Consider the following 17,130-nt stretch of genomic DNA (forward strand, 5'->3'; position numbering starts at 1 on the left):
TTCGAGTTATTCTCTTGCAGAGCACCGTTCATGCTCCAGTTAGCCTAATTATTGAGTCCAGCCACACAAGATAGGTGACAACGGTTGAGACTATTATAGTAATACCCTTTCTCTCCCAAACCCAATCTTGAATGGTCTATATCCATCTCCAGTTCTTCCAGCTTCATAACAGACGCTCTAGATAATCCCACCAACACCCTCAAACAGTGCCTATGCAAGTACTTCTTCTGCGTACACTGAGGGCCACCAGCAATTGCCATTTGTACCTGCCTGACCTCCTCGGGAATCTGGTCACTGCCCAACCTCCCACCATCCAACTCGGACAGCTACCTGGGGGCCTGCCGGTCGCTTCTGGCTGAATGCGAATGGATCTCTTCCCGCAATGCATCAGGCACAGGACAATTTCCCTTACTTTTCTTTATCCAGTGAACACTCCATGGGCATACAGCGTGACTGTTTTTTCTTCGCCTCAAGCTCCATCAGTGGACCATCAGAACCACACCATTCCCTAGCAAAGTTGGGTTTCTCATTGCAGATCAAACAAGCGGAAGTCTTTATCCATCGTGTTCACGCGTGCGGGCAGATATCTTGTTGTGCCATAGAAAGGTTGAAGATCGAACATTCACAGCTTCTCAGGAACGACGTCAAATCGATACGTACTTCAAGAGTCCGGCCGCCTCGGCTCTGGTTCGATGAGATGTGCGATGTTCTACCCATCCTTGAACCGTCGACATCGATCTGCGTGCCTTCATGGCTGAAGTTCACGAAAAAAGACCATCCGTGCTAGGCCATGGACCGTACACTGGTTTCCTCAGGGCTATGCTACCTAGAACATGGTCCGTTCGGAACGCATTCCACCACTGAAACATGCATTCAGGGATAATTTGACACAGCTTCCATGCGCACCCTCGCCCACTGCGATCGTCCAGAACAATGATGCATATCGAGACTTTAATCCGAGTCTTAATATTCCCACTTTGAACGGCCCTTGAATGGAGCAAGGCTAAGATAGGATCGAGGCTAGTGCTAAATAGGTTTAGTCAGGGGTATTCAAGTGGTTCCAGGGATCGATATCTCCCTCATGACTGGCCGTTTCCCGCCTCGAAAAGCCAGTTTGGAAAAGATTACTATGCGAAATAGATCCCAAGGTCGCGTGGCACCCGTTGGCTACTCGCAAAATGCGCCACAACAAACCCCTGCTCGTCGGAGGGACGGTTTGGTACGGAGTACGCCTGCTCTAGATCCTGGATCTACTGGATCTTACTCGGATTGGAAACACTCCCCCTTTAGGCCCTGAGATCTTTTGAGTATGGGTGGTAAAGATTCCACGTCGAAACCCGAGCATCGACTTCAATTCTTCCTCGTCTCACGTTTTTGCAGGTTTGACATTGAGACCAACGCTTGCTTCTCCGCTGGAATCTTCTCGATTTACTAGAAGGGAGCTTGGGACTCCGCTTTGCTTATCAGTCCTGCGCCGTCATTGGCAACACCGACATCATCTGGTACGTGTCCGTGTCCTGTCACTGTCAGACAGCCATGACATGAAAACGCCCCAAATCTCAAAGGATAGAGGCGCATCAGGCTGGTAGTGGTTATGGGTTTCTTGATTATGGCTCTGGTATTCTTTCTGATAAAGGGAACGCGAGGAGCAATTGGCTTTGTCCGTCGCCTTGTCTTCCGACTTTTAGAACTCTTAGATATGGAGCAACCTGTACCATTACTTGGAGAACCCGACGATCCTGACTATGGGCACACAGATTTCGACATCGAGAAGATAAAAGAGCCAGTCCCTTCTAAACTGAGAACTGGTTGGGGTTTCATACAGAGTGCTCTGCCACGATTTATGCGACCGAGAGGACTAAGATACAATCCTGATCAAATTCAATCAACCGCGTACCTCGACTCGCTACGAGGCTACGCTGCATGCGTTGTTTACATGTTCCATATGTACGGGTACCCTGACGGCGGCATTATGTCTCAGCCGATTCTCCGCCTCTACTCTGCTGGCCCAGCCATGGTTAGCCTCTTCTTCGTCATATCCGGCTATGTTTTGAGCTTGCGGATGCTGAAATTGATGAGAACCCAGCAATCGGCACAACTATTGGACTGTCTGGCATCGTCGACGTTCAGGAGATATCTTCGACTGTATGTCCCCACCGCCTTGGCGACATTCCTGACGATGATTATGATTCATCTTGGCTGGTGCAAGCAGTTGATGGCTTTGCCGACCTGGTGGGAACAATTCTGGGACTGGCTCGATGATGTTGGATATTCTAGCAATCCGTTCCAAGCCGTCGATGGCTGGTACTTTGTGGAGGGCTTCCGAACCAAGTTCCTTGATCAGATGTGGACCATACCTGTCGAATTCAGGGGGAGTATCATCCTCTTTGCTCTCTGCACAGCGACTTGCAAGATGTCGACAAGATCAAGAATGAGCGTTTCATCTCTTGTTATACTTTTCTCCTATTATTGGGAAGTCACCTACGTCGCCAGTTTCGTAGCTGGCATGTTGATTGCGGACATGTCTTTGAGTTGGAATCCAAGCCGTCAAGCACAGACGAAATTACCACAACTCCGAAGTGATGACAATAACTACAGCTTTCGAAACCCAGGGCTTACAATAGCACAGCAGAGCGGATTCATCGCTCTTTTCTTCGTCGGATTGGTACTTCTCAGCCAGCCCCCTGACCTGGGGATCGAAGGTCTCTTCCCCTTTCAATACCTTATCTACGCGATACCATCACACTATTCTGACGGTGCCGAACATTTCTGGCTTAGCATCGGAGCTATCTTGACCATTACAGCTCTGGAGTATTCACCAAGCCTCCAAAAACCTCTCATCTGGGGCATATCGCTATATATAGGGGAACTTTCCTTTGGAATCTATGCCATGCACAATACACTTTTGTGGGTATTGTACTATGACCGTATGGCTCCTTGGAAAGCGGCACATTATCCAGAGTCATACTGGATGTATATACCGATCACCGTTTTCATGACTACTGTAGTGATTTGGGCAGCGGATTATTTTACAAGAGCCGATCGAAAGATTGTGGCGTTTGGAAGGTGGCTGCAGACTAAATTGTTTGAAAAATGGGAACGAGGTACCTGAACCTGCGCAATGAACACATCTGAAGTGTTTGGGATGCATTTTAAAGAGGTGCACAAAGCAAAGAAAAGCTCATGTTCAATGATAGAATGTACAGATTGTTCAATTGTATGTGTGGCTTCGTATGCCTACGTACCGTACTCCGTACCTAATTTTACGTAGCAAGGCGTGACCGGATGCACTTGAGTTGATCGGCTTGGATTGATGGCTCGGAGTGACTCACGAGGCTCCGACCAGAAATCGAGGGGCAACAATATTTCCCAAATTTCTACACGTGCGCTTTTGAGATACAATTCACAGTTCCTCCAGACAGCCCCGTAGACCTGCTACATTCTTTCGCTTCCCAAATCTTCGCTTCCCTCTTCCCTCTTCCTCTGGTCTCCGAAACAATGATTGACCCACAAGATCTCATCGCCTCCAGGTAAAGACCCCGTCCTCCCAAACTTGGGTTGACCACCCAACTCACCCATTGCGCACAGAGGGGGAGATCCCAAAAAGATCATTGAGAGCCAAAGAAGACGATATGCCCCCGCGGAGATTGTGGATGAAGCCATAGATCTGTGGAACGACGCATACCAAAGTTGGTGCAAACCTGTCCTTTCCATTTCACACTAGAAAAACAGAGACTAAGTCTCCGCTGCAGCACGATACAAAGCATCACAAATCGGCGCAAAGATCAATGCGGTCCAGAAAGAGATTGGGAAGCTGAGGAAGGTGCGATCGCAATTTTCCCGTCCCTCTCGGGGCCATGTTGATCAGAAGCTAACGTGGGAGGGGGGGCGCAGGCGAAACAAGATGCCACCGACCTACTCCAAGAGAAGACCGACCTGGAGAAGCAGAAGAAACAAATTGAAGACGAGGCCCTCGAGAAAGAGAGGCTAAGAGATCGCAAGTGCAAGGCCATTGGAAATTACGTGCATGAGTCAGTTCCTGTCAACGATAACGAGGTTTGTTTACAACACCCACTGTCTGAGTTATAAGCCTTGAGCAGCAGGAAAGCTGATCAAAGTCACATTTCTCCCAAGTAGGATTTCAATGAGGTGGTCAAGCAATGGGCTCCCGAGGGCGTGACGGTCGAGAAAAAAGACTGCCTCTCGCACCATGAAGTCATGACGCGGGCGGAGGTGTACGACGGCGAGCGTGGCGTCAAGCTGGTTGGCCATCGTGGTTACTTCTTACGGAAATGGGGTGTGCTACTCAACCAGGCCCTCATCAACTATGGTCTTCATTTTCTCTACGCCAAGGGCTACGATCCCATTCAGCCGCCGTTCTTTATGAAAGCCGAGTACATGGCCAAGACTGCGCAGCTGGAGCAGTTCGACGAGGAGCTGTACAAGGTCATCGAGGACAAGGATTCCGAAGATAAATATCTTATTGCAACTTCGGAACAGCCCTTGTCGGCCATGTTTGCCGATGAGTGGTTGACGGAGAAGGACGTACCCAAGAAGTTCGCTGGATATAGCACGTGTTTCAGGAAGGAGGCCGGTGCTCATGGTAGAGATGCTTGGGGTCTTTACAGGATACACCAATTTGAGAAGGTGAGTTTCCTTTTTCTGCTTTATCGTTTTCGCTACACGCTCATTGGATTTGTGATCTGACGCACATGGGTTATCAGATCGAGCAATTCATATTCACCAAGCCTGAAGACTCGTGGCAAGCACTGGAAGATATGAAAACGACGGCCGAAGAATTCTACCAGTCGTTGGGTCTCCCATACCGAGTCGTGGTGATCGTCTCCGGTGCCCTGAACAACGCTGCAGCGAAGAAGTATGATCTCGAAGCTTGGTTCCCCTACCAAGGTGAGTATAAGGAGCTGGTCTCTTGCTCGAACTGCACCGACTACCAGACTCGCGAACTGGAGATCCGATACGGCCAGAAGAAGGGAGCCATCGATTCGAGAAAGACATACGCTCACGCCTTGAATGGCACCCTCTGTGCAACGGAGCGGACGCTCTGCTGCATCTTGGAGAACTACCAGAAGGAGGACGGCTTCGAGGTTCCCGAAGTGTTGAAGCGCTACATGCCCCCAGGCACCCCGGACATCATTCCATACACAAAAGACCTGCCCAAAGAGTCAATCTCGCAGAAGGCGAAGCAGCCCGCCAAGCCTAAGGCCGAAGGTGCTCCTGATGGTGGACCCAAGCTGAACCCTCCTGCAGATAGCGTGGCTGATAAGCTCAAGGACCTGAAGACATGAAGGATTTGACTATCGCGTCAGAGTGATTAGAGGCATCAAATGATCTGGACGAACTGATGACACATGGGCTACCAGAAGTTTTAGAGAAAAGGCATTGTATCTAGACTCAAGGTCTACGATTGTAAACCCCGCAGCTACCCAGAGATGGTAGAACGAATGCAATGAGATGCAAGATGATAGATCTTCAAGATACGTTGTGCCCTGCAATGTTGTGCCGTGAGACAGTCTCCTCGAGGTGGAAGAGGGGTGCCATATTTTGTTGGAGCAAGGCTGAGGTGAGAAACCATTTTGCGCACGTGACTTTGTCATTATTTATTTGCCTAGCGCCTTTCCCTGCGGCGCCAAGAGTTACTAGTCCGCCCGCACACAGCGCAACTTTGCCAATTTTTCAAGAGTCGAGATCCTCTCATTCCCAGTACAACAAACACCCACAACTACTGCGACAAGGCCATCTATCCTTTGTACTGCCCAAAAGATAGACTAGGTCGCAATCATGGCTGTTGGAAAGTAAGCACACTCAATGACCCTCGAAACTCTCGCAGAACCGTCGCATCTCAATCCAAAATCCCTCACCCTAGCCGATTTCGTTCTCCCCACAATCCTATCTATGGCAGAGTTGAATCAAAGCTCACCAATTGTGCTCACAGGAATAAACGTCTTTCGAAAGGAAAGAAAGGCTTGAAGAAAAGAACCCAAGACCCTTTCACTCGAAAAGACTGGTATTCAGTCAAAGCCCCGTCCACCTTCAACACGAGAGAGTACGTAACACCCACAGTCAACCTGATATAAGACTGGAAAACTTGCATGGGGAACAAACAACTCATAATTGAATCTACAGTGTCGGGAAGACCTTGGTGAACCGCACAACCGGTCTCAAGTCTGCCAACGACGCCCTCAAGGGTCGAATTTTCGAAGTTTCCCTTGCCGACCTCCAGAACGACGAAGACCATGCCTTCCGTAAGGTCAAGCTCCGAGTCGATGAAGTCCAGGGCAAGAACTGCTTGACCAACTTCCACGGTCTCGATTTCACTTCTGACAAACTCCGCTCTTTGGTACGAAAGTGGCAAACTCTGATCGAAGCCAACGTTACCGTCAAGACCACTGACGACTATCTCCTGCGACTGTTCGCCATTGCCTTCACCAAGCGTCGACCCAACCAAATCAAGAAGACCACATACGCCGCCTCATCGCAAATTCGTGCCATCCGCAAGAAGATGACCGAGATCATCCAACGCGAGGCCACCAGCGTCACTCTCGCCCAACTCACCGGCAAACTCATCCCTGAGGTCATCGGCCGCGAGATCGAGAAGAGCACGCAAGGCATCTACCCTCTCCAGAACGTTCACATCCGAAAGGTCAAGCTACTGAAGGCACCCAAATTCGATCTTGGTGCTCTGCTCGGTCTGCACGGAGAGAGCTCGCAGGACGACTCTGGCCAAAAGGTCGACCGCGAGTTCAAGGAGCATGCGCCTTTGGAGAGCGTCTAGACGGTGTGTTATGGTTGATGCTACTTATCGGGTAGAATGATGGATCTCAAAAGGGTCGAGGAGCGGCAAAATGGAGTAGCAGTGGTTCTCCGCTGGTGTGGTGAGAGCCAAATAACCAAATGGCATGCCCAATTTGGTCTGGTCTGGCTTCATACAATTACAGCAATGGGTCGCTAGAACATCGAATGCCAGGAAGCAATAACCCGAGGAGACATGAAGAATCTCACATCTATGGCTGGGGCATGGTTTCATGGTTCCATCGATGCCTCTGGCCCAAAAGACAAGGTCTAATGCTAGATAAAAATAGCATTTGCAACAATTCCAAAAATTCTTGAAACATGAATGGAGGCGTCTTTGTAGACTTGCAACTCTATTGTCTTTGTCCCTCGTAGATCAATTGAACATAGCCTCCACCATCTTCAGCATCAAGCCTACCGACCTCTGGTCTGGCCTGTTCTTGCTCCTGACCTAGGTCAATTACGACCCAATGATGTCCTCCAAGTTGTACAGATCAGGTAAGTGGGTACCAGCAGCTACCAGCGCAGGTGTGAAATAGTATCTCGTTTAGGGAGAGAGGAAGGCAAGATCAGCTCTCATCGACAACCCTCTCGATCCACTCAACGACCCCAGCCCGAAATTGCTCGAAATTCTCCGCCATGACCCAATGCCCACAGTCGCAGTCCAGCAGCTCGAAGCGCGGGAAGAAATTTCCGATCAGCGGCAACGTCTCGTCCGCGACATAATGGCTCTTGGTCCCACGCACCACTAGCGTCGGGCCCTCGAACCGCGCGACGTCCGGGTCCTTGAACGGGAAATCCGCCATGGCGGGCAGTGACTTGGCCAGCGTCTGCAACGGGATGCGGAGCCTCAGCTCCGTCTTGTGCGCATGTCGGTGGTCTCCCGCCTTGTGCGCCGGTGCACGCTTCGGGGCCATCTTGACCAGGTTCGTCAGCAGAAACTGGCGGATCGAGACGTCCGGCTCGTATTTCGCCAAGATCTTGTCTGCGTCGCTCTGCTTCTGGATGTGCTGCGGGCCCTGCTCGTCAATTTCGCGCATCGCATTCACGTATTTCCCAAAGTCCGACTTGAGCGCCGCGTCCACGGGGGCGTTGTCCACGGGGATCAGGGCCGAGTATTTGTTGGGGGACCGCAGTGCGAGTGTCATGGCCACTTTCGCACCCATCGAGTGTCCGATCAGCGTCGGTTTTGGGAGTTGCTGTGCGGCGATGAACGCTTCCACGTCTTCCGCCATCGATGTGTAGTCGTGCGCCGGAGAGTGTGCGCTGTCGCCGTGGTTGCGGAGGTCGATGTTGTACACTGGTCGTGAGAGGTCTTTGGCTAGGACTCTGCGAGAAGGAACAAAAGGATCCCATGTTTAGTCATTCGTCTTTCTCATAATGCACAAGACGGTCGGGGACTGGGTCACAAGAGTGTATTCCTTACTTACTCATCGTGCGATTGTTTCGCTGCGACCCGAACAACCCGTGCATCAGCACGATGGGCGGGCCTTTGATCTTGCTGCCAGACTCAGCCGGCGGGTCGTGCCTGTGAAAAGCGAGGTCGATCACATCGTCGCGAGAGCGAGTGCTCGAGAAGTATCGCCGTGAGGACGCGTGCCAACACGATGCCGAAACGAGTTGTCGGCGCATTGTAGCTGCCCACTACCGAATGAATGTATCTGGGTAATGTAGCTGGCTATTGCGGCAGTATGAAGTAATTGGTAGTTGCAGCTCTCCCAAAGATAAATTAAACGCATCGGCGGGCTCAACCACTACCGCTTCAAGAATCAAATCGAGGCTGCTTTATAGGATTACGTCATGCAGCTTGCTGCTATATCGTTCAGGGGCGTGCGAGGGCAGCACACAGTGCTGTGCTGCAGGTTTGAAGAACCACCCATCTACTCCTTCAATAATTTGTACAGTTTTTGTGTTTGGTATTACCGAGGGCTCTCCGACCGCCTACGTAGCCATATTGCTGTACTCGCTTGGGCAGTCGGTCAATTGGGGGGGCACGATCGTAAAGCACCTTCGTGTTCGCGGCCAGGCTGTGATGCTCTTATCAAGGTGTCTGGAAATGGTTGAAAGCAGGAATGCTCCTCTCCTTGACCAAGTCTGTACATAAGGATTAGACCGCGTCTTGGGTCATCGTCTTGAACACCCTCTCCATGACATCCCAGCGCAGATCCCACACGCTATCGTGGTCCGAACCCTTGACTGTCTCGCTCGTGAAATCTACGCCGTCCACGTTGTTCCAGCACGACTCGAACCACTTGCTTCCTTTGGTGCCAGCATCGCCAATCATAACGTCCTTTTCGGCAAAGAACACGTCCAGCTTGAGTCTGGCACCCCTAGAAACTCGCACCGCCTCGGCTAGGCGGGGCGCTAGCACGTCGAAGTCACCCCAGTCGGACCACCCGTCCTTCTCGACGCCATTGCGCAGTAGAACTTGTGCCTCTTGGCCTAATCCGCGAACGCTACTCTCGAAGACGTGCTCCGCTATACGGCGGCGCAATCCTTCCTCGAAGTCGACGTCCGGACCCTCGCGACCCGTGCGCCTCGTCTGGGACCAAAGCTGTCCTACACTGCCTGAGACGGCGGCGCTGATTCCCAGCATGGGGCCCAATGTTGAGTTGACAAAGGAGGCCAACTTGTCGGTCTTTGAGACGAAAGACCGCGGCAGAGAGGAGGCCAGTGACCACAGCAGCATTCCCGATTGCGACGAGTGGATCCAGGGGCTGCCGATCGCGATATATGGCCGCGACGGGTGAAGGAACTGCGGGTTGTGAACGGCGAAGTCGAACCCGTAGACAGTGCCGCCGCTGTGGCAGCCTACGGAGACATGTTTGATGCCCAGGTGATGAAGTAGGGCGGGAATAGCTTCTATATTGCTAGCTAGTCAGAAAATTTGGGTTTCCTGAAAGCATTCCTCCCGGAGGTGTACTTGAAGTAAAATAACTTGACGAACTTACCTCTCCAAACTTCGAGCATTCTCTCAGACGGCACGCTGTCCGTCTTGCCAATTCCCGGACGCTCTGCATTGATAATGCGGACCCGATACCTCTTCGCAAGTCCATCCTTTGCAGCATTCCACAGCCGTGAGGACAGGAGGGGTCCAAAGAATAAGAGCACCTGCTCCTCTTCAACCCCATTGCCTCGCGCAGTTTCGCGATGAAAGCCATAGTCAGCGTATGAGATTTGGAAGGGCTCCGAACGGCCGTGCAACATCTCGGCCGGCAGTTGGTAGACTTGATTCAGGCGAGGGTCGTTTATGTAAGCGTTGAATTCTTCTTGAGACAGAGTTTTGGATGGTGGACTGCTTTCAGAAGATGGTGTGGTGTGTTCCGTTGCTGTTGGTAGAGATGCGGGTGGCAGGGCCACCGAAGCCATGGCAAGATGCACTCGTGGCAGCTAATTGAACTGTATATACCTCAAAGCAACAAACGTGGAAGTGGCACAGTACTGTGAAACGTGAGGCTAAGGTGGTGTTGGAGACTGATCCTTTTTCAAAGATCAGGGAGGTCGATTTATGCTGGAGCCTGATACTGAGTTTCTACGTTTCTGCGTTAGCGGCCCTGGGACATAGAGAGGACATCGGGGAAACGTCTGCTAATGCTCAATGCACATAATTGCAACGGGGACAATGAGGGTGATATGAATACCAGTGGATGCGATATCTCAAACGTGTTAACCACGTATTTCACTTTGCAAACGAATGTCCTTCTTGATGATCAAAAGACCTTTCAGTCGGTCGATCAGATTACTAGCAAAACCGACAGCACCTTTGGTGCAGAGGTCTGGCTGACCAGACTCTTCAACAACAGATCCAGCATTGCCCTCTGGCTCATCCTTGCTCTCTTCAACAGTCATCCTCTTATAGAATTCATGCTTCCTCCCATTGCTCGTAGCCTGCGATTTTGCTATCGTTTGTTGCCGCTTCATTTTGTCCCACTTCTGTTCAAACTAGTAAATCCTGAACATGCATACCCACTGAGCACTTCTCCCATACCAATTGCCCTGTTGTGCATCCACAGAGTATCATCTGCAGAATCCTCACGCGATAATGCTCTGCTGTCTGAGTTGTTCACTTTGCGACGCCCTTCCGACTAAGCCTCGCCCTCACTCAGGTCCAACGAAACTCCCATGGCTTCATCTAGATCCAAGAGATCCCAGAGGCTAGCCCAGTCATCGGCAACTCCAGCATCGTCTCTCGAGATCAACACACCCTGTTGTAGCTCATCGCCGTTCTCCTCCCGCTGAGTGGACACTCCTTCAGCGGCTTCTTTCATCCTCAGTCTTCTCCCAAGCGCGCATGGCCAAGAGGCAAACTCGAAGAAAAGTCTCCATTGTTTCAGCATTGAAATTGACTTTAAAGTCTAGAGTTGCAGATGAAGTGTTGCCAAATATAGTAGTGGTGATTATCTCTGGGCCCGGTGGGTGTGTGAGTTTGCAGCATAGCTTGAATGCATCGTGAGATCTTTGAGAAGCAATGCGGCAATAGAGATCTCGTTCTCGTCGGTAGTGTTTTGCTCATTCGGATCCTCAGAAGAAGAGGGAAAACTTGGCATCAATGGAACACCGACATTCTCAAGCGTAGGTTGCTCATCGGAGGCCTCAGATGAAGGCGGGAGATCTGGAATCCACGGAACAATGACATTTTCAGACGGGTCTTGCTCATCAGAAGATTCAGTGGGAGAGGGGGAATCTGGTGTGGTTGGAAATGCGCGAGGCATTGTTCATGAAGGATGACTCGCGGTCATGTTGCTTGGTTTGTGTCTTGAGTGTATTGATCTGAGGACTGACATTGAGTTCCCTAGGCTCATATCGTTGTAGCAATAGTCTGTGGAATTGACGAACGATAACTTGTAAGATAAAAGAGTGTTTCCAAGTGAGCTGAGAGATAGATATACATAAAGACCAGCCTTTTTGGTGACAAGCTTTCATTAGCATGTTTGGTTGCTCCTTTGATGCGCCAGGAGCTGTCCTTGATGCTGCTGAATTTGTGTTTGGCCATTTTGCATGATATGCGCGCTGCTGAACCCTTAGCGCAGGCTGGGAATGCCTTGTCGGCTTTGAGCCTTGTTGCTTTAAGTGTCTGCTGTTTACTTTGTCGTTCCACCTATTGAATACCATCACTTGCAGCCTGTTTAGCTGATGCTGCTCAAAGAAGCAGACTATGAGATACCCAATGACTGCTGGACCTTTGAAAATGTAATTCCGGCCTTTGCTCGCGCCCTGGTAGCACCAAGTTGGATTTCTTCTGAGAGTGTTTCATTGTTCTGATCCATTAGCTGCAAAAAATGTGAGCGGGTGCCCTCAAGCTCTTTTGTTATCGCTGAAGCAACCATATCTTTCAGCCCTTGCATAGAGATGATTTGATTGTCTTGGGCGATAGTGTCACAGGACTCTGGCGTTTCGGTTACGTGTTTGTAGATCTCAATGAGATTTGAAACCCCTGGCCGTTTCTCTGGATCGTACGAAATGCCGGATATGGAATCCGTTGTGGCTCCTTTTATCTTTTGGCGGATTTCTTCTGGCGAATCTATAATTGATATTCGTGATCTTGGATCAGCGTCTGATTTTGACATTTTCTGCGTGGGCTTCCTGAGCGACATGACTCTCTTTCCAGGAACTAGAAGTGGTAAGAGAAGGCGTGGACTCAGGATCATCCGTCAAGTTACTTACCCACAACTGCCTTCGGGATGGCAAAGACAGGCTCAGCTTGGGTCTCGGTCAGATATGAATTGAACCCTCTAGCTAGGGTGCGAGCGAATTCGACGTGTTGCAATTGGTCATGGCCTACGGGAACGAGTGCAGTGCTTTGTCATGTAAGCGCCCGTGCAATGAAGCCTCGCACGGTGGGGACCTACTCGTAAAGAAGAATATCTGCAGCTTGTAAGACAGGATATGAGAATAGTCCAAGCTTCAACACAGCAGTAGCCTCGTCAGCAGCCAACGATGTTTCATCGGGGAGATTCAGTTTGGACTTTTCAGAAGATTATCAGCTGATTATCTGTTGCGGGAGGATTGTACTCTTACCTTCCACTGGGTCATTCGAGAAAGATAGCCGGTGGAAGCAACGTTACTCAGGATCCACATAAGCTCGCTATGATAGGAGACCTGCTAACCTTTAGCAATCTTGTCATTTCAGAAAGGGGTTGACCAACATCAGATTGGAAGAAGACAGAAGTAGTCCCGGTATTATTCAGCCCGATCGCAAGTAAGGAAGCAAATGACTCCTTACGCAATTGCTTTCTTTCCTCTCTTGGCATGCTAGCTGTAAGGGCATGAAGGTCAACAATCGAGAAATACTGCTCTGTTGAATACTGAGAGGTGACCCTCGGATCAGAGCTTTCCCCGTGGTACTTTTTCCATTGACGAAGAGCACCAATATAATTCCCTAGGTGGGGCACGCCGGTCGGTTGAATGCCTGAAAAGACGATCCTGCGTCTGCCAGGCGATGTCTGAGGATTTACTAGCCGTTGACCAAGACTTGAATCGCTATTTGCATTTGATGAAAAGCTTGCAGGCGATAATTTGACAGGTGCACCATCTGTCCATTGAGTCGAGTTGCCCCCTTTGCTTGTGAAAAGCCTTCGATGAACCTGCCGGGCTTGGGAAGTTCGAAGCAGCCACAATGGTGAACGAAGAGTATAACCGAGCATTTCAAACATGCAAAGGAGTGAACGCGTATTCGAAGATACGCAAAGGAATGGACTGTACAAGGGATAAACAACTCGTTCGACAGAAGAGAAGCTGAGATGGAGCTGCTCAGGTGATGGAAAGATCGAAGATGCGATGCCAAGACTGCGCAAAATCTCATTCACGGTACCGTACTACATCTGGCGAGGCTGCTCTTAAAACGATAAAAAGGGGCATTCAGATTTCTCCTTCACATAGTCGCAAACAAAGATTCGTTTGCCCTAGTCATTCAAGAGGTCGCTATCTATGAAAAATGGCGTACGCAGCAATTCGTGCACAAGCCCAATGCCGTGATATCTATTCCGATAGCACGGCACAGAAGGACAGGTCATTTCGAACAGGGTTGAATGCCGAAAAGATTTCTTACTCCAGAGCCTGGGCCTTCAGGCTGGTCATATCGCAGGAAGTCTGCCTGATTGTTGCAATCGCAGACATTCCAACTGACAGGTATTGAGAGTGAAACCTCAACCCTTTGCCCATGCTGCCTTGATCAGGTCGGCAGCCTTCTCGCCAATGCCATATCTATTCAAGGTCAGTGAAATTTGCAACATTTGATAAAGTCTTGCTTACGCTGGCATTTGAGTATGACCACCGTGCAAGGTTGGCATTATGCTGCAGTCGGCGACCCTTAGGCCTCCAACTCCACGAACGCAGAGCCTCTCGTCAAGTACTGCGAATTTGTCGCTCTCGGGTCCCATTTTGCAGGTGCCCGCAGCATGATAGCATGTTGTTGCATTTTGTTTCACGTATGGGATCCAGTCCTCGCGAGTAGTGAATGCATGATGATTGGCAGCTGGCCGGTTGTCAATACAAGTTTCGGTACAATTCCACTTGAGTACATACTTTGCGGCCAGGAGCCTTTTATGACATCTCTGGTTCCTGCACCCTTCAACACGATTTCGTTCCCCAGCTGACAGCCTTCACTCAAAACTAGTAGATCTAGAGGGTCCGAGAGATAGTTGCAGTCGATAATGGGGTTTTCGGATGGATCTGTGGACTTCAACGTCACAGTTCCTTTTGAGCGAGGCGAGAATAATTCGGTGATCATCGCGAACGCCTGTTTCTTGTCTGTCCCCATTAGTTACTATTACCAAATTATTATGACAGACTTACCGATCGGGAAATCGTTATATTGCGTCGGGCTTTTCAAATTGAACGTCAGCGGTGTCACGTCCACATAATAAGCACGCTGACGAGACTATGACAGAGATCGAAGAAAATGCGAAGAGCACCACAAGAGGACATTTTCTTGACAAGTTTCCAATCGAACCGGGTAAGTGACTTACCCTCCATACAACTATTTCCTAGGTCAGCAGGCACAAATCACCCGTCCGCAAGATATCACTTACCTCAGTGGTGAAGAACTCAACGTTCGGCTGTTTCTTTGTTAGGCCCATCGGATCACGCCCTGGCTGTGTTTTCGCGTCTTTCCACAACGGTTCATTTTTGAGTCGATCATCGAGCCTTGCAAAGGCGAATGCTCCAAATGGGAAGGTCGATAAGACACCAGTCTTTTTCTCTTTATAAAGCATGTAGGCAGCCATTGCGGCATCGCCATGGTAACTGGACAATCAATTAACAAGATCCGAGCATTTGTTGGCAACTGCATACACAAGATGGTCATTGGTGAGGCCGTCCTTTCCGACTTCATAGAATGCAAAAACAATCTGGTGTCGGTTAGAAGTGTGACATGAAAAGGGCGGTGGTCACCAACGAGATGATCGAGGAGATTTTTCCCAACACCTGGTGAATCGACGATGGTCTTGATGCCCAACTGCTCGAGTTCTGCTTTGGGACCGATTCCCGATCGGAGCAAGACAGCGGGCGAACAGTAAGCACCTTCCGATATCAGTGATTACTCAACTTTGCGGTGCAGATTCCTCGTTACCTGAAGACAAAATAATCTCTTTCGTTGCTCTAACATCATGCTTTTCACCATCTTTGCCAACCAAGGTTACACTTGTTGCTTGCGGTTGGCCATCCTTCTCCTCGAAGTTGATTTTATCGACGAGTGTGTCGACCGCAATATCTATATTGGCTTTATGATGGTCGTTTGTGACGAAGTCTGCGCCGGTTGTTCGGATGCCTTTATGATGCGTCCTCGGAACATGTCCACAACCGTGTGGTGTTTCGCCATTGGTAAACATGTCGTGTACCAGGGGCAGACCTGAAGACTCCATGGACTCAAGCATCAATTGAGAGATTGGAGCGAGATCATGAGGCTCAGTGTGAAGCGGTCCTTCGTAACCATGAGCCTTTTCGTCTGCCTGGAACCATGGTTTGTTGTTAAACGTTTCAGACTAACGATAGGTCAATCTTGAGTTCAAAATGTTATGCATATGCGCTACCTTGCTCATATACGAGAAGAACTCGTCCCCAGACCACCCAGGAAGGCTGAATGACTTAGCAAAGGACTCCACGAATAGTTGAGTACTTACTTCCAATCGTCATAGTCCTGCTTGCTTCCCCGTATGCAGAGTGTGCCGTTCACACCTGAAGAGCCGCCCTGGGAACAGAAATCAGAGCATGCTACTGAGATTGAGGCAAGGAATTGTCTTCGGCATCGAGATTGAAGCGGCAGGACGCACCAAAAACTTCCCTCTGCTGAGTTTGACCTGACGTCCATCTACACCGTCCATTGGCTCTGTCTCAAGATTCCAGTCGGTCTCAGAATCGAAGTTTTTCGACCATCCTGAGAGAGAGCAGACACTATCAGTATTGATTCTAATGCCTCAAAGGACTCTTTGAGAGACATTCGCTTACCTCCCACCATGTGAACATTTTCAAGATCTTTATTGTGAGGCCCTGCCTCAACGAGCAATATTCGAGCATTGGTGTTCTCAGCCAGTCTGCCAGCAACAACGCAGCCTGATGTCCCTCCACCGCTAGGGAAGATCGTCAACCCGGTGGCTCAACTATACTCCCGAGGATTCGCTTACCAAACGATGAAGTCATATTCTTCTTCGTGCGTCAAACGGCCTGGCGACATGGTGACAGGCTACTCTAAAGGAACAAATGATGATATCTAGACGACTGGGGATCCGATCCGCTATTGAATACCTGGGTAGATGTATGGTAGTCGGCAATCAGTTGAATATAATCGTGGTGAGATTAATGGAAACATTCCACATATATGGGGCAGGCGACTACCCGTTCCTTGTGAAGCAGACGCAACTCAAATTCAACCCCCGGTCTTTCTCATGTTCTGACTTTGTGTAACTGTGAGATTGGTTCGTGCAAACGGAGACCCCGCAAATTCCATCAATGAGCTACATACCCGAAAATGCAACTGGGGGAAGGAGGACGAGGACGCGCGGAATGATTCCCTGCCTCTCCCATCCTGGTCTTACCCCAATCACTTCCGCTGCCACGGTATCTCATCCTTGGGCATCTCATAATTCCACTTCCATTACATGGGGCCCTAATAGTCCTGGAATACCATGGCTTGCCGGTGAGGGTGGGACTAGCTAAGTGTGTGATGGCCAACAGGTGTGCTATCATCGTAGATATACAGCATTTCCCGTTGCATGGTCATTCACACGAGAGTATCTAAGACATCACGGCTTTCAATGATGACATGAGCCGTGCTTATTGTACTCAGATACTCTGATTCCGGCCTGAGAAAGTTGGGAGAGAACG

The 17,130-nt window shown here is 49.9% G+C and overlaps 7 protein-coding genes across 7 annotated transcripts; 3 read left to right on the forward strand and 4 right to left on the reverse strand.

Moving 5' to 3' along the window:
• Positions 1–1,699: 1,699 nt before the first annotated feature.
• A1O9_03210 (uncharacterized protein) lies at positions 1,700–3,112 on the forward strand (the record flags this gene model as incomplete). The annotated part of the gene is made up of 1 exon (XM_013408778.1): positions 1,700–3,112. One exon carries the CDS (start codon positions 1,700–1,702, stop codon positions 3,110–3,112), a length of 1,413 nt encoding a protein of 470 aa, XP_013264232.1.
• Positions 3,113–3,498: 386 nt separating this feature from the next.
• A1O9_03211 (seryl-tRNA synthetase) lies at positions 3,499–5,306 on the forward strand (the record flags this gene model as incomplete). The annotated part of the gene is made up of 6 exons (XM_013408779.1): positions 3,499–3,530; positions 3,589–3,689; positions 3,753–3,823; positions 3,895–4,056; positions 4,138–4,647; positions 4,725–5,306. The coding sequence occupies 6 exons, from the start codon at positions 3,499–3,501 to the stop codon at positions 5,304–5,306; spliced, it is 1,458 nt and encodes a 485-aa protein (XP_013264233.1).
• A 493-nt stretch (positions 5,307–5,799) lies between these two features.
• Positions 5,800–6,793, forward strand: A1O9_03212 (40S ribosomal protein S1; the record flags this gene model as incomplete). Its single annotated transcript, XM_013408780.1, has 3 exons — positions 5,800–5,813; positions 5,954–6,064; positions 6,145–6,793. The coding sequence occupies 3 exons, from the start codon at positions 5,800–5,802 to the stop codon at positions 6,791–6,793; spliced, it is 774 nt and encodes a 257-aa protein (XP_013264234.1).
• A 586-nt stretch (positions 6,794–7,379) lies between these two features.
• Positions 7,380–8,442, reverse strand: A1O9_03213 (uncharacterized protein; the record flags this gene model as incomplete). Its single annotated transcript, XM_013408781.1, has 2 exons — positions 7,380–8,110; positions 8,241–8,442. The coding sequence occupies 2 exons, from the start codon at positions 8,440–8,442 to the stop codon at positions 7,380–7,382; spliced, it is 933 nt and encodes a 310-aa protein (XP_013264235.1).
• Positions 8,443–8,917: 475 nt separating this feature from the next.
• Positions 8,918–10,179, reverse strand: A1O9_03214 (uncharacterized protein; the record flags this gene model as incomplete). The annotated part of the gene is made up of 2 exons (XM_013408782.1): positions 8,918–9,672; positions 9,762–10,179. The coding sequence occupies 2 exons, from the start codon at positions 10,177–10,179 to the stop codon at positions 8,918–8,920; spliced, it is 1,173 nt and encodes a 390-aa protein (XP_013264236.1).
• A 1,784-nt stretch (positions 10,180–11,963) lies between these two features.
• Positions 11,964–13,061, reverse strand: A1O9_03215 (tryptophanyl-tRNA synthetase; the record flags this gene model as incomplete). Its single annotated transcript, XM_013408783.1, has 4 exons — positions 11,964–12,421; positions 12,475–12,608; positions 12,660–12,775; positions 12,918–13,061. 4 exons carry the CDS (start codon positions 13,059–13,061, stop codon positions 11,964–11,966), a joined length of 852 nt encoding a protein of 283 aa, XP_013264237.1.
• An 894-nt stretch (positions 13,062–13,955) lies between these two features.
• Positions 13,956–16,480, reverse strand: A1O9_03216 (uncharacterized protein; the record flags this gene model as incomplete). Its single annotated transcript, XM_013408784.1, has 14 exons — positions 13,956–14,013; positions 14,062–14,284; positions 14,335–14,559; positions 14,605–14,633; positions 14,778–14,788; positions 14,841–15,054; positions 15,103–15,158; positions 15,206–15,330; positions 15,380–15,791; positions 15,840–15,885; positions 15,930–15,997; positions 16,080–16,183; positions 16,255–16,376; positions 16,431–16,480. 14 exons carry the CDS (start codon positions 16,478–16,480, stop codon positions 13,956–13,958), a joined length of 1,743 nt encoding a protein of 580 aa, XP_013264238.1.
• Positions 16,481–17,130: the final 650 nt, after the last annotated feature.

This window comes from Exophiala aquamarina, assembly GCF_000709125.1.
Source record: "Exophiala aquamarina CBS 119918 chromosome Unknown aczIA-supercont1.2, whole genome shotgun sequence".
Classification (NCBI taxonomy): domain Eukaryota; kingdom Fungi; phylum Ascomycota; class Eurotiomycetes; order Chaetothyriales; family Herpotrichiellaceae; genus Exophiala; species Exophiala aquamarina.